Genomic DNA, 15,297 nt, shown 5'->3' on the forward strand with positions numbered 1-15,297 from the left:
CTTCTTCCGATTTATTCGGCACTAGTTCCTGTTTCACGCCCAGAATTTTATAATCTCCATCGTCTAAAAATTCGTCATCTACTTCGTCTTCTACGGCATTGCGAACTCCCGGATAACACGCTTGTGCTAAGCTAGGTTTTCTGTTGTAAAATAATTTATGTGGAAGAAAAAAGTCTCGATTCATTGCGCAAACCTGTAATTAGATAACTTCGATCTTTAGTGACCTTATCGGGGGATGTCTCAAAAGGCAAACGATGCAATAACTTACATTTTGCCTCTGTAGCAGCTCTATCTTCACAGAATTGTTCCAGATAGTAACAAGGTCTAATTAATTGATTATGATCAACACACAGATGATATCAGCTGATTTAATGCCAAATAAGAATTCAAAAAAGTCGAGTGCCTATGATACGACCCTTGTTATCTCCAATCGAACTAATACCGCAATCGTTTGAAGATCTCTGAGCTTCTGCAGTGTCATTTGTAACTTTGTGGTATGCGTTTTAACGCTGTTAAATGTATCTATTGTCGTCGCACCACACAAATCTAAGGTAAATAAAATATCTTAAGAATCTTCTCATGTAAAATGTTAAATCTCCCCCGTACTGCACAATTGTCGTGGTTTAATCCAGCTTTGTCGCTATTGCACCCTGCTGCAATCTTATTAAATAAATCAAGATTTTAATCTTCTGTCTTGTTTACACAAACATGTTAATTATTTTTATTAATTCACTCAGCTTAATTGGCATTGATGTTGTTTGATTTTCATTTGATCATAGCCAAGGTATATTGGTAGGAGATAATACAGAATTAATATTCTTCACCTCCTGAAATCTGGGGAATAAAAACATAGGACAGTTCACTTTCAATAAAAGGCACAATTGAATAAGGAATAAAAGTTTAGGACAGTTCACTTTCAACAAAGTCACAGATGAATAAGAAATGAAATACCAAACAGTTCACTTTAAATAAAGTCACAGATGTCGCAACCTAAACTGGCATACCGGTATTATTCTAAGAACATGTATTTTTAAATGAAATTTCGATTCAAATTTAGTGCGCCTCGAGTTAGGTGGATGCGAGAACAATTACACATTAGCACAACCACTATTATACTCGGTACCCTTTTCCGTGTTGCTCCCGATGTTCACTGCAAGAAAAACCACTTTTGCTTTCATGCACATAAAATATCATTTCAATCCGTTTTTGACGTAAAACGAAACACTCTGCCACTCAGTATTACAAAATATCGTTTTAAATTGTTTCCAATATGTCACAACTTCCAGTAAAATATTCAAAACTTTACTTGGGTACTCTGTGCCATTTGAACGGGCAATTGTGAACATTGATGAAAGTTAATGCAATTCGGTTCCCGATAATTGAATTATATATATAAAGGCAATGTCTTTATTGTTAACGGTACATTTGAATGTCAATCGAAAGTAAAAGGATTTTATCTTTTATTACAATCCATTTCAGGCGAGATCCAATGTAAATACAATGAACCAGGTCTTTCTATAGCAAATAATAAGCAAATAAATTCCCTCTAAAATATTTAAAATCTTTTTTTATCAGTCAACTGACATACTTTAATTCATCAATATATCCAAGTCAATTTAAAGTTCTGTAAATATTTATTTTCCTCATTATCATTTATTCTTTTGTTAAGCTTCTCAAGGATTTGCCCATAAAACGGATTTTAACTTTTTTCCCTCGTGCTTATAAATTTGAATATTGGTTTTGAATGTTTTGGGACTTTTGCAAATAAGAGTCCAATAATGGTCTTTAACAATTTTAATACCACTTCTATTTAGCATTGATCATGCAGTCCGTCTTTTTGACCGTGACAATTGATTTTTAGACACTTTTACATCGAGTCCTATTGTTTATAGATTCCATATTGAACCACGCCATTTACAGCATCGCCAACCAATTCCTATCGCAAAATCTTGTTTGTTTTTTTAGGCTATTAATTTTTCTTCTCTGAAAGGATAATGGCGAATGCTCGTATATTTTCCACCTGTCGAATTGATTGACATTTTACGTCAAACATTTTTTTTCCGGATATTACTTAGGCCCAAAATAACCTTGAATAAAATTCCATTTTTCTGTAGAAATGCACCTGCGTTCTACATCTCTTCTTTGAAAGGCAAACAAATAACACACATTAAATTTGCTTTCTTGCATTTATTGCTTTAAAATCTATACAGTTTTCATAAATATTGTCTTTATACAATGATACATTCACTTATAAGTACAATCATTTGGCTTTCAAATATTCCGTGCTACAACTTTTCCCTGAGTTATATAAAAATCTCAACAATTTTTTCTGCATTTAATTCTATAGGGTGAAAATATCATTTCCGTTTTCTAATTTCCGTTGGGTGGGACCGAGACTAATGAAAGAAATCTTCCCGGGATCGGACAATCGGGCGCGGATCTTTCCCATTTTTCGGAGACAGTATCATACACCTCCATGGAATACAGCATATGACCTAGGGCTGTACAGGCACCACCGCAGATATAAATCTTATCACCTGCACAAAAGACATTAAAGTACATATACTTAATACGCAATGTTGCATTTTCAATAAATAACAAGCTAATTCAGAGAATTCGTGTCCCCCGCTTAGGGAAAAAGTCGGCTCCCCCTGACTGAATTTGAGGAATTATTAAATGTATACATGTATACTGAAGGAAATAAAATACATGTATGTCAATATGCATATAAAGATTTGATTGCTTATTCTTTATTATGTGTATAGAAGATTTTTTTATATGGAATATTTATCACACTGTAATGATGATTTTATAACCTCATAAATTTTTCATTTCACATGCTGAATACTATCATTTAGTAAAAAAAAAAAAGTATTTAAAAAAAAAAAAAGAAAGGGTCGACCGAGATTCGATCCTGGTACCTCTCAAATTTGAAGCGAGGGACATAACCACTAGACCACGGAGTCGCTTTACCCGGAGAGAAGTGTATGCAGAACTAAAGTCGCATACATGTATATATTCATGTTTTCATTTTCGGTATTCTCAAAATTTTACACAATCCATGGTGTTTGATTTATTTAGCCTTTATTAAACAGTTATAATAGATGTAATAAGAACATAAAGTCCGCCGAGAACCTGTTTTACACGCAATAACTCTCCTCATGCCCCTGCGCTAAAAATAGCGACATGCAATACTATAAATACTAATAAAACAAATGGGGCGGGGCACTTTGAGAGGGGCAAGAGACGTCCTAGGGAGTTTTGGTATAAAATTACATTGCATAAGCTCAAAATCCTCTTGAAATATCGCCCGGAAATGATAGTGTTACACACAGAGAGAATGTATAAATTTACGACCTTGAACTTTGACCTTTTGACCTCAAAATCAATAGGGGTCTTCTTTAGGCCACAGGGAGTTGTTATGTAAAATTTCATTGCGATAGCTCAAATAGTTCTAAAGATATCGTGTGGAAACGAAAGTGTTTTAACAGACAGAATTTGCTTATTTATGACCTTGACCTTTGACCTTTTGACCTCAAAATCAATAGGGGTCTTCTTTAGTCCATAGGGAGTTGCTATGCTAAATTTCATTGCAAAAGCTCAAAGGGTTCTCGAGATATCGTGTGGAAACGAAAGCGTTACAGACAGACAGAAAGACGGACGGACGGACGGACAGCTAGACGGACGGACGGACGGACGGACAAACCCAAATTAATATCCCCCACTTTTCAAGCGGGGGACAAAAAATGTCGATCGAGAAATCAAGGCGCTTATAAAGTCAGAAATACATGCGATTACGTGTTCTATTTCTCCACTATAAATAAAGTTGATTAAAATTGTCTTTGTTATGTATTATATAATATTACATATCTATTAGATTAATAACATGAATTCAATTTAAATGCGTGGCTATTTACAGGTCCTTAGTTTGTAAAGAATTTGAAATTCATACACATGCACGTTTAATATTACATGCAGTCATTAAATGGAATCCATCCTGCGTTTCATCTTACCGACAGCAGTCCCACCGCATGCATGTCTCTCGGTATCAAGATCCGCCACTTTCTCCCACCTATCATACTCCTTGTTGTACTTGTCAATATCTCGGAGACTGGCGGCAGTGGTGAAATCGGTACCATGAGTCCTAGTGGCGCCACCGCACAGAAACAGATCACCGCGAACCTCTACCATCACGGCGTGACACCGCGGAACACGGATATCACCTAACCGGGTCCATCTGTAGTAAAATATGTAATTCTCATGTACTTCAATAATTAAAGATTAATAAATTAATTTATTGAGAAATCACAGTATTTTAAGTTCTACGTATACATGAAGTTAAAATGTATAAAAATAAACAGACAATTATGGTCAACTTAGCTGAAGATACGCTGGCAACAACTTCGGTCTACAGTTAAACTAGCATCAGCCTAGCATTTGTGTATGTATATGGTATTTGCAAGATTGTTTTATAACTATCAAATGCATGATGCTTCAATTCCATTTTATCTAAGTTCCAGAGAAATATGCAACATGAATTATGACCGCTCCATCAATTTTTAAGACTGAGACCGTTAAAGTTACTCACTTGTTTGTTTTCGGATCGAAGCACTCTAGTACAGATGATATAGGAGAACCAGATTTGGTTTTAATGTCCGCGGTGTATCCTCCGGCCAGATAAATCTTCCCGTTGCTCACCGCGGCGGCGGCGGCGAGGCGAGGGACCTGAAAGGTGGGCATCCACACCCATGTATCCGTGCCCGGGTTGTAGCATTCCATAGTATTCAGCAATCTATAAGGAATTTTAAAGTGTTTCACAAACGCTACTTTGATTACGTACGATTTTAAAAATAATTTGGGCATCATATAATGTTTACTTAATAAATTATTAACTCTATTTAGAAAATATGAAAAAAAAGAACTTGGATACCTATCATTAATGTCCTGGCCCCCGATCACATACAGACGTCCATTCAGAGCCACCATACAGTGCATGAGTCTAGCTGACCTCAGTGGTGCAACAGTGGACCACTTCCTTGTGTATGGATCAAAGCAGATGCACTGAGACAGAGCCCGGGGGTTCTGTATCTGCAGTCTAGGGTTACTTCCGCCTACAAATTGAAAATAAGAATGACTAAATTGTCCAATATGATCACCCATCTGTGCATTAAATAAACAAGGTTTTAATAAGCATACAGTAAATAAGTGGATCTCGCCTGAACAATTCGTAGGATGAAATTTCACCTTTAAGTCAACTGGACTGTAACTGAAACGACTGGAAAGTTGACTGAATAGCAGAATTATGTTATTCAGTCATATTTCAGTAAATTTTCAGTCATATTTCAGTTAACTAATTAGCATGTAGAAATTCGGTTTTCGTACTTACCGGAGATGTAAATCTTTCCATTGAGGACACAAGCGGCATGGTGAACCCGTGGTTCTGAAAGTTCTGTTAACTTTGTCCAAGTGCGAGTGGACACACTGTACAACATCATATTCCTGCCTGCATAATAAAAAAAACACTTATTTTAATTGTCTTAATACTTAAAACATCTGGAAGAAATATCCAAATTTAGGAAGGAAATTGTACTCATTTTGATACTCACCGTTTCTTTAAAAAAAAACAAATTGGTATTAAGTAATAATTTTATTTTATTTATCATTAAAGAGATGTTCTCATTGAGATTTGTAGATGTCGAATTATTTATTGTAATCTCAAAAATTACCTCCTTCAATGGCCCTTGTTTTATCCAACCCCGAGAAGAATCCGCCAAAAGCTAGAAGGTCCCCGGGTTCCAGTTTAACTCCCTCTGATTTTTTCGTTTCCTTGGTCACTCCACTCATGATCTGAAGTTCAGGGCTCTAAAATAAAGGTACATAAAATACATTTACAAATCAGTTAGTAAAAGAAAGTGAAGCAGACCATTATAAGTGGAATTAGTTGGATTAATTTTGTGTTTTTAGGTTTCTTATTTGATTTTTTAAAGCTAAAATGAAATAAAAATGGAACTACATGTACAATGCATGTTTCTTATTCTAGTATAATAAAATATTCTCCTCTCATAATTGCTTGAGTATAGTTCCTTAACTTTTTATATCCAACAAACCTGAGTCTGAAAAGGATACATTATTTCACTAAGCATTTTTTAAAGGATTTAACCACTTACAAGTTTGTTAAATTAATATAATTTAATTTTAAAAAATCCCCGATCGATATTTTTGACGTTTTTACAAACAAAGTAATCAGAGACTATGAATCGAAAAGGTCTAGTACCTTATCGAGACCGATTGGTTCTCTCTTCTTTGGACACGGAAGCTCAAAAGGATCCACAATGTGCAACATACGGGTAGTCACAATCCTATAGGAAGTAAAAAATTAAAATTTGTAATATAGATAAAATTCTAACGATTTACAAATGAAGCACATAACAAATGCACAAAATTCTTGCATAAGTAAGACCCTTTGGCATTTAATTCTTTGTTTGATATGAAAACTTTCCGTCAACAAAGTTAACTGAAAAATTACATACCAGTTAGCTTTCAATAAAAGATCCCTGCAGTAAGCGTTCTTCTGAAGGAGATCGGTGTCACTGAAGATGAGGAAGAGCTCGGGGTGCTCCATGTGAGCGAATCGAACACACTCCATGACCCTTGACAAGAACTGCTCCCTCTTGCGGAGGTCATATTTGACCCACTTGTATGCAGCGTTAAATACTTCTGTCTCGTTTTGCACCACTAGATTATCTGACGAGAGGATCTTTTCTACCGTTTCAAGGCGGAGTTCCATGAAATTGACATTCTTTGCAGCTTCTTTGAAGCATCTAACTACAGTTTTAAAGGCCACTTCGTACATTGTGTCACTCTGAGATACGACTCCCTGTTTGAGAATCTCCAAGCAATTTTCAGTGCTCATGGAATTCAAATAATCCGCTACCTTTTGTCGTAGCTCTTTGACCCCAAAGCGTTTGGCGATCATGGAAACGTCCATAACAATTTCGGGTGTTATTTCGCAGTCTCCCATGTACACAAGGTGCAAAAAGGCTTCAAATGCATCCGCAGTGATTCCTCTTAATCGCAAATTGAAAGGTAAGGCACCGTCACGCTCCGAGATGCAAAATAGTTCTTGGAAATAGGTACTAAATTGCGCAAGCATAATCCTGTGGGCTGTGAAGAGTTCGTCACCGATGGTGATGTTGACATCGGTCATTAGGTTCTCTTCCTGACAGTTGCGGATGAATTTGCCAGTCCAGATATCATGGGCCGCAATATGGGCATCCTCGCTCTCTTGAAGCGCGTTGACGACGTATTCCTGAGCCTTGGTTGGATGATAGCCTTTGGCATTATCAACCACCTTGTGGGCATCCTTCTCTCGGGTCAAAGGATGGAATTTGTTCCTCGAGTCCATGACAAATAAGATCGGCTTGCCGTAATAGTGATCCTTTTCATGGGAAGTAAGCTCAGACACTTTTTTCACTGTCTTATCAGCTTTAATAGGGAAAGAAATCTTGACATTAAATTTTAGTTAATAAACATGTAAATTCATAATTTTCTATATTCAAATAACATGAACATGTTGAATTAAAAAAAAAAAACCTTCATGGTAAATCTAGAATTAGCTGCAGAATTGTAGCTCTCCGAAAAAAATATTTTGACAGACCGGAGAGCTACAGTGTCACCCATTGTAAAAACTGTATATTTATTGTGCACAAAAAGTTGCGCTAGTTCTGGATTAATTAATTCTTCCAAATTCTTACCTCAATCGAAAAAAGACAGATTTATAAAAATTCCTTACTCCTCTATGAAGTACTTCCGTAGTTGACATCCGCAAGAAGTGCGTTAGACCGAATTAGCTTGCAAACCAAAATGGCAGAATAAATAGACAATTTTTTTCCTAATTCCAGGGCCAGGAGGGCTATTAACAACAATTATAAGGAATGTTTTGTTGAGGAAACAGTGAAAGAGCATATGTTAGGAACAGATGGTTAGTAATATTTTGACATGACAGTTTAAAAACAAGGAGAAATAAATCAAGACACAGCGCACTTTTTTGTGCGCAATAAATATACAGTTTTTCAACGGGTGGCACTGTAGCTCTCCGGTCTGCCAAATTATTTTTTTTCGGAGAGCTACAGTTCTGCAGCTAATCTAGAATAAGACATTTGCTCAAAATCATATGAATAATTTTCCAAGCAGGTGTTTTACTAAGAAGTTGTATATAAAATATCATTTTACAAAAAATAGCTTCAAAATATTCAACTGTAAACATATTAATTTTCTTTTACATATTTCAGAAACATTTGTTACATTTCCAATACTTATTTAGATCTAGACTTTTCTTTCTTATAATTGCCACTCCTGATATTGTACACAGATCTATGGACGTTAAGATGCTTCTTTGCAAAATATACTAGTATGTGTACACTGTAAATAGTTTGTTTCTTACTGTGTGCCACGGCTGTATCCAGGGCATACTTGGAGGAATAAAGATCGGGATCGGAGTTGTGGCTCTTGATCTCGGTGACTTTAGTTCCACACATGACGTCAGAGCAGTGAGGGTCCGTACAGGCCAGGTTGGTGCAGGCGAACTCTTTATGGAGGGGGATTTTTCGGTTAGGGAGGGTAGTCGCCAGATTGCTGGGGACCTGGTTATTTACAGGAACTGGATCGTGGTTATGATGATGATGCTCATCGTGCTCATGCTTGTGCTTGTCTGAAAATAAAATACGTCATAATTTTAGTTCCATATCTATTAGATGAATTTTTCCGGGGGGGGGGGGGGGGGGATAAAGAACCCATGTCTTATTCTGATTTTTTTTTTCTATTTCTATTCTGAATATTTTTAAAGTTGCAAACCCTAATTTAACAACCGATTCTTAAATATATAGTACATATATATGTAATTAATATTTCAAAAATATAATTTACATAACTCTAAATGAATAAACATGTATAGTTTATTCTGATGTATCTAGCAACAGAGGAGGTCAATGGGGTCCTACCATCCCACCCCCTTTCTAACAATTAAAGCGTAAAAGTTAAAGTTTAACAAACGAGCACATAAAAATGTTTCCTGATTAGGAACTACATATGTACATATATAGCATCCAAAACAAAAGGTTCCCGTAAGATAATATTTTTTATTAAATAAATTTCAAGTAAGAATTTCCCTAAGCGATCAGGTGATTAGGTGATTAACCACCCACCTCCATCCCCATCCCCATTTTACTTTTTCGTAAAATTTTATGGATCCGCTTGTATACATGTACTAAACATGGTGTGAGAAGACTCAAGAAACATTTTCTATGTGATTACTAATTTTTTTATTGCTACAATAAATGAATATACTTTGAACTGAATGATAATGCAACTTTTTCTCTACTCACGGGTTTCCACCGTCATGGTGAGGACGCGTTTGTGCGTCTGCTCCCAGGGGATCTCGGCCTCGGGGTCCACGTTTTTGACGTCAGTGTGGATCTCTCCCTTCTTTTCATCCTCCAGCAGCTGCTGTAGTTGATCCAGTTCCTCCGCCAGCTTTTTGTTCAGTTCCGACTCACTGAGCGCCTCCACGGCATCCGAGTATTTCTGGGTCTCCGTCACGCTCAGATGGCCGTCCACTTCCTGGAGAATAAAATAATTTTAGTCGATGGTGGGGGGGGGGGGGGGGGGGGGGTTTGGGAGATAAAGCCTGTCTACTATTGATGGATCTTTGTAAATAGTTAATGAAGGAAGGTTAATTTTGTTTATGTACGTATACAGTGTATGCAGATGAACCAAACATTGCGTGGCAATAGATGACTACATGTAACAACGTTGGTAACATTCTCGCCGTGCTGACAAAACTTAATTTTTAACTCTGTATTTTACGCATCCTATTAATTTAAAAAAAAAATATTTATGATCAAGTGAAATTTTACGACAAAAAATTAAAATAGGTAGAGGTATATTAAAGGGGCATGGACACGGTTTCAGCTAAAATTTTAAAATTTATTTTTCCATCTTTTACAAATATTTAACTAGGGTCTTTCTAATGATCATCATAAATTACGCCAGTTGTCCAGATACACGACAGATTTAGAACGTTACATTAAATATAATTTTTTTTTTATTAAATACACACAACTTTTGGAAAATCCCCCAGCTCAGTTTTCCCAACTCTTTTTACTAGATATCTCGGAAATTCTGAAATTACCGGATGACAGTGCATACAAAAGTGACAATACCCTTGTAAACTTACAAAAAGACCTAAAGATTTAATATGTACCTGGAATATCCTCTCCACACTGTGTTGTGTGATATCACTGGCGACATCAAAGCTGCTACAGCTGCTTGTACTGCTACACGAGTTCTTGGTGTCCGACTCGGCTTTTTTCAGAACCAAGTTGGACATTACTTCTTCCATTACACCGGCCTCAGCAGTGTTTGACGGAATATCGGCGGGACCGGCTGTTCCTCCCTTTTTGCCCGACTTCTTAAACTTCTTCACCAGACGGTTTGAGAAATGGAATCTAGTCATTTTGCCGCTGATACAAAATCCGCTGCCGTTTCCCAAACCAATGAACGCGAAAATGAGGTTTACCTACTGTGACGCAGTATAATGTAGTTTATTGTGACGTTACATAATTATGACGTCACAATGATAAACTATATTGTAAAGAAAAATTGCGGATACTGGTAAATTTTCCGGGAAAGAAACATTTATTTTTCAATTAATTAAATTATATTATTATTTTAACTGCGTCATTTTTTTTTTATAATTCTACATTGTAATTGTACATTGTATTATTTATTTAAAACCCGAGATATCCCAAGTACACTTTTATCAAACTATACGACTAGTATTTTTTTAAAGCATTTTACTAGCTCTGCAGGTATTTCACTTTTTCAGCAGTGCCAAGTTTTTTGATTTTATCGCAAAGTGAACAAAGAGAGATAATCCATACATGTACCTGTATAGCCTTATATGAACGACACAAAAATACTGTTTTCAAGTTTATTATCTAAATATATTACTATCAGAATAATAACATAAACATACATGTATTTAAATATGAAATATGAATATGATACTTTTATAAAAGACAATGATTAAACATTTGATTAATAAAATATTCATGTACATCATGTATAGTTAAAATTATTGATGTATAAATAAGTACCTGTAACATATAATATACATTATATAAGTAACAAAACTAAATGCTTCAGAAATGATATAATTCATTTGACACATGTTATAGAAAAAGAATATAATAAACAAGAATCCCTGCATGCTTTTAGAAATAAACATTTTGAAATTGAGCATATTTCTTATCACAATTATTGACATTTGTATATTCTTAAAGTTGTTTTATAATATACATGTAGTAAAGATTTAAATATTAAAGTAATGTCTATGAAAAAAATATGAAATGAAATACTAGTATTTGGCAACATTTTAATTGATACGTGTATTACATTATACATATATACATACATGTAGAACTGTTCAGGTGAAATGTATCATAATCCCAATACCAAAATGTTTTAGTAAAATTATAAATTCTTCATATTTAGACTCTCAACATATTAATATATGAAAATCAATAGTCAGACAAGATAAATATAACCTCAATTCAAATTTTTACACTTCTTATACTAAGGCCATAATAAATAAATTGCTAGATTCTCATCCGAATTTTTTTAAAAATCGAGGCGGGCGGGCGGCTTTTATTTTATATTTTATATTTTTTTTAATTTAACAGATTTTTTATTGACCTGGTGAATCGGTGTAATTTTATCTACAATACCCGAATAAAATTCATAGTAAAGGTTCAATTATCTCTTACTTCACATAATCACCAATCTTTTTCAACCAATGACCCTTGTTTAAAATATACACGCATGTATTACAGCAATATTGCCATCTTTTCAGCTGTCAAAATCATGTCGACTTTCGCGGGATTTAAAACGAAAGTAGAATGGTAGATGAATACCGATCCCGATCAGAATTGAGACGAAGAAAAACAGAAATAAAAAAAATCGAGGCGGGGGTATAAAATCGGGGCGGGCGGGGATGAGAATCTAGGAATATTTTTATTATGGCCTAATTTATTTACCACAAAAAAATGAAATGTATTCTTGATTGCTCAAAGACCATGAATCAATTTAAAAAGCATATAACATACATATATGTATCTCTCATTATCAAAATATTTCACTTTTAGCTTCTGCTAAACGAATGTAATTGCAGGAGTAAAATGTGCATTAGCATTATGCTCAGTTTGTATATCTTGCTTGATGCAAATATAAAACCAATTCATTGTTTACAGCTCATTTCTAGCAAATATTGATTATAAAATAATTAAATCAACATAAATATTTTTCTTTGCTTAACATGTTAAAGATATGTGTTTTAAGAATAAGTATACTGAATTTCTAATTCTACTGTATATAACAAAATTCATTCTAACACTGAATCCTGGATGGGAAACTCTCTACAAAACTAAATACAGTAGGCGTTAGCAGCAATTTATATATATACATGAACATCAATTTACACTATCTGAAATGTTCTATGACTAGTATCAACTTATGTACATGTAAGAAAAAATTAAGCAATTTTACGTTGAAAATGGTGAACAAATGGTAAACTAAAGGCAAGCAAATGACAAAATAACACAAGAAATGTATCTCTCAGTTTCTGGTATTCTTAACCCAGCCCCAGCCCCCTAAAAGAGGGGTGTCTGTTTCAGATACAGCAATCAATGAAATATTGGTTCAAAAATAATAAAATATTTCATTTAGGCCTCTTTAAAAATTGTTTGGTTGCCCTCTCCCATCAATCCACTGTCTAAAAAATGTCCCGACTCAAATTCTGTTTTTACAGTCAAGGACACAATTTTTTCCTCCCCTCTTGTACCATTAATAAATAGGTTAATTTTTGACAAAAAATTTCCACCTACCTAATTACCAATTTCATTCTGAGTAGGGAGATGGCTAGCAAACATTATTTTAAAGATGGCCTTTAATCAACACATATTGATCAAATTCATATATTGTTGATGTCTGAAGAAAATGCATCTTCATTTTCATTCACAATGACATCTTTAGAAATTTCTTTGTATATTAAAAGTCTCAACTTGTATATGAAGAAGAAAAAAGCCTGCAAAAAGGGCATAAAAACAAAGCCCAGAAGTAAACAAATAACAGCTGTTTGACCTGGTTTAGACCAGTCCAATACACCACGATATATTGGATCTGTATTTCCAGCTGCATAGAATATAGCTGAAAAAATAAGGTACGCCAACCCATACATTAAAGTATATATGTAGTGGTACAGGCGATATGGTATAGCGGTGAGAAAGAGTTCAATTCCTATGAGCACCGTGTTTATTCCATGAAGTTGCAGATTAAACAAGCCAATATTGGATGTGTTGAACATGGGCCAAAGGAAGACAAAGAAAACCACAGTGACAAGCAGAGACCCAACATTTGCCATGTTATAAAGCACCCAGGTGAGCTTGAAGTACCACGGAAGAACCATCGAATCACTTCCTATCACAGGATCCATGGAGGTCGCCATAACCGAGTTATAGTCAGACGTATTGTAAAAGCTTCCAGAGGGATTCAGCTCGGAGAAAATTCTTCTGTGTAAACTCGGATCTGGACGACTGTTTAGAGGCATGGGGTTCTGAAGAAGGTAAGCCACAGTGACGAAAAAATGCCATGTCAGATACAAGCTCAACAAGAGGTATGTCCAGTTAGTCAAGTAAGCATACCATGGGTAAAGTACGAAGTCTGTACCATTCTTCGTTCCATTCTGTGTGGAAGCATTTCCTGGGTCAATGTCGGTCATGTCTTCAGTACCAAAGCCAATGAAGGATGTTGACGTGTAGATTAGCCAGAAGTCTGCATACACCGCCATGACCATGCGGTACACCACATAGAGGATTGGGGGAAGCCGCCACTGGAAATAATATTTATATATGCACGATAAAATATTTTCTAGTTATACACAAAAGTACTGCCTGTGTTTTTCATCATCCGCTATGCATTGAAAATTTAGAAATATACAATTATTATTATATTATAAAAATATGTATATTTCATTTTCATTTTCAACTGGAGGTACATCACATGTATATTTGAAATAATATATCCATTGCCATAGAGCCTTTTTGATTTAATATAAATTTAACACAAAGACAAGGGGTGATCATAATATTTGAAGGAGCATGATATATACTGTTACTTTTCTTGAAGTTTATAATAATTTAAGTCTAAAGGTGTAGGCTACAGATATTGGCCTACATAACTCTCTAGAATAGTGGTGTGGGGGTTCCCAGTTTTATTCCAGATATATACATTTTGTCCCTTTTCTGTAACATTTACATTAGCAACATTGCAAACTAATCTGAATCGTCAGCATCAGTGGTGGATCCAGGAATCCTGAAAGAGGGGGCAGTTTGGGGACATAGTAAAAGCCAACAGGCACACCAAAAATTGATTAAATTCTATACATATTTTGGACACAAAAGAAGGGGGATGGGCACTCCTCCCAAACCACCAGTGATTATGAGAGATCAGCTGATCAGTGAGTGATTATGATCATCTCATGTCTATTGTTAGTGAAAAAAGTTATATGCAGATTTACATTCCTCAGTTCCTAAAGTCTGAGGCATTGATATTACGCAATGCATGCACTCTAGATTGCAAAGTTTGATTTCTAGGACACCAGCGTTCATTTTTGTAATTATCACTTGGTAATGAACATAGATTAAAGCATTTATAACATAGGCGATCCCCATGTAATTCTGTAAATGACGAAAGATAAGTATATATAGGCCTACCCCCTCTATACTATAACATCAACAGTAGACCTATAATCCTAATATACTTATCTTTCGTCATTTACAGAATTGCATGGAAAGCGCCTATATGATTTACTATTATATTAACTGTCTTCTCCTTTATGGTCTCAAGACAACACGTGTAATTATAGCAATTGACGTGTTCCATCTTATGACCCGGAGCCTTGAAATATTAACGAGACTTGATGACCATGATGACAGATATCCGAGTCTGATCTAAACTGAAGAAAGTAAATTAAGCATACCTGAAACATGACAAAACGAGCAGGATGGACGTCTGCAAATCCAAAATTCTTCAGTCGAAATTCTTTCCGACAATGCAAGCAGCAAACCGAGGAGCAAGCCATAACGGTGCCTGAAGTCGACTGACTTAGTCTGTACGAACGTCGTGAAATTGGGTCAATCATGAAGTGAAAGTAGCTCTTCTCTAATTTTCCACTTCAGTGAT

General features: G+C 35.3%; 2 protein-coding genes across 2 annotated transcripts; both read right to left on the bottom strand.

Moving 5' to 3' along the window:
* Window positions 1-2,167: 2,167 nt before the first annotated feature.
* On the bottom strand, window positions 2,168-10,589 carry LOC134264414 (kelch-like protein 3). The gene is made up of 11 exons (XM_062746706.1): window positions 10,262-10,589; window positions 9,384-9,618; window positions 8,444-8,710; window positions 6,531-7,485; window positions 6,275-6,359; window positions 5,727-5,862; window positions 5,387-5,503; window positions 4,931-5,111; window positions 4,589-4,792; window positions 4,014-4,237; window positions 2,168-2,537 (listed from the first exon to the last, which is right to left on the bottom strand). The coding sequence occupies exons 1-11, from the start codon at window positions 10,511-10,513 to the stop codon at window positions 2,371-2,373; spliced, it is 2,823 nt and encodes a 940-aa protein (XP_062602690.1). The 5' UTR covers window positions 10,514-10,589; the 3' UTR covers window positions 2,168-2,370.
* Window positions 10,590-12,088: 1,499 nt separating this feature from the next.
* On the bottom strand, window positions 12,089-15,297 carry LOC134264406 (protein rolling stone-like). The gene is made up of 2 exons (XM_062746699.1): window positions 15,095-15,297; window positions 12,089-13,945 (listed from the first exon to the last, which is right to left on the bottom strand). Exons 1-2 carry the CDS (start codon window positions 15,254-15,256, stop codon window positions 13,028-13,030), a joined length of 1,080 nt encoding a protein of 359 aa, XP_062602683.1. The 5' UTR covers window positions 15,257-15,297; the 3' UTR covers window positions 12,089-13,027.

This window comes from Saccostrea cucullata, unplaced genomic scaffold, assembly GCF_032062105.1.
Source record: "Saccostrea cucullata isolate Sc308-1 unplaced genomic scaffold, CSIRO_AGI_Scuc_v1 ctg1813, whole genome shotgun sequence".
Lineage (NCBI taxonomy): Eukaryota > Metazoa > Mollusca > Bivalvia > Ostreida > Ostreidae > Saccostrea > Saccostrea cuccullata.

Excerpts from the sequence above, each read along its gene's own strand:
- LOC134264406 (XM_062746699.1), bottom strand. The coding sequence starts at position 15,256 with ATGATTGACCCAATTTCACGACGTTCGTACAGACTAAGTCAGTCGACT. Across the intron at positions 13,946-15,094 it reads CTCGTTTTGTCATGTTTCAG|TGGCGGCTTCCCCCAATCCT; the intron begins GTATGCTTAATT and ends TATTATTTCCAG.
- LOC134264414 (XM_062746706.1), bottom strand. The coding sequence starts at position 10,513 with ATGACTAGATTCCATTTCTCAAACCGTCTGGTGAAGAAGTTTAAGAAG. Across the intron at positions 4,793-4,930 it reads GGCCAGGACATTAATGATAG|ATTGCTGAATACTATGGAAT; the intron begins GTATCCAAGTTC and ends AATTCCTTATAG. Across the intron at positions 4,238-4,588 it reads TTCGATCCGAAAACAAACAA|ATGGACCCGGTTAGGTGATA; the intron begins GTGAGTAACTTT and ends ATTTTACTACAG.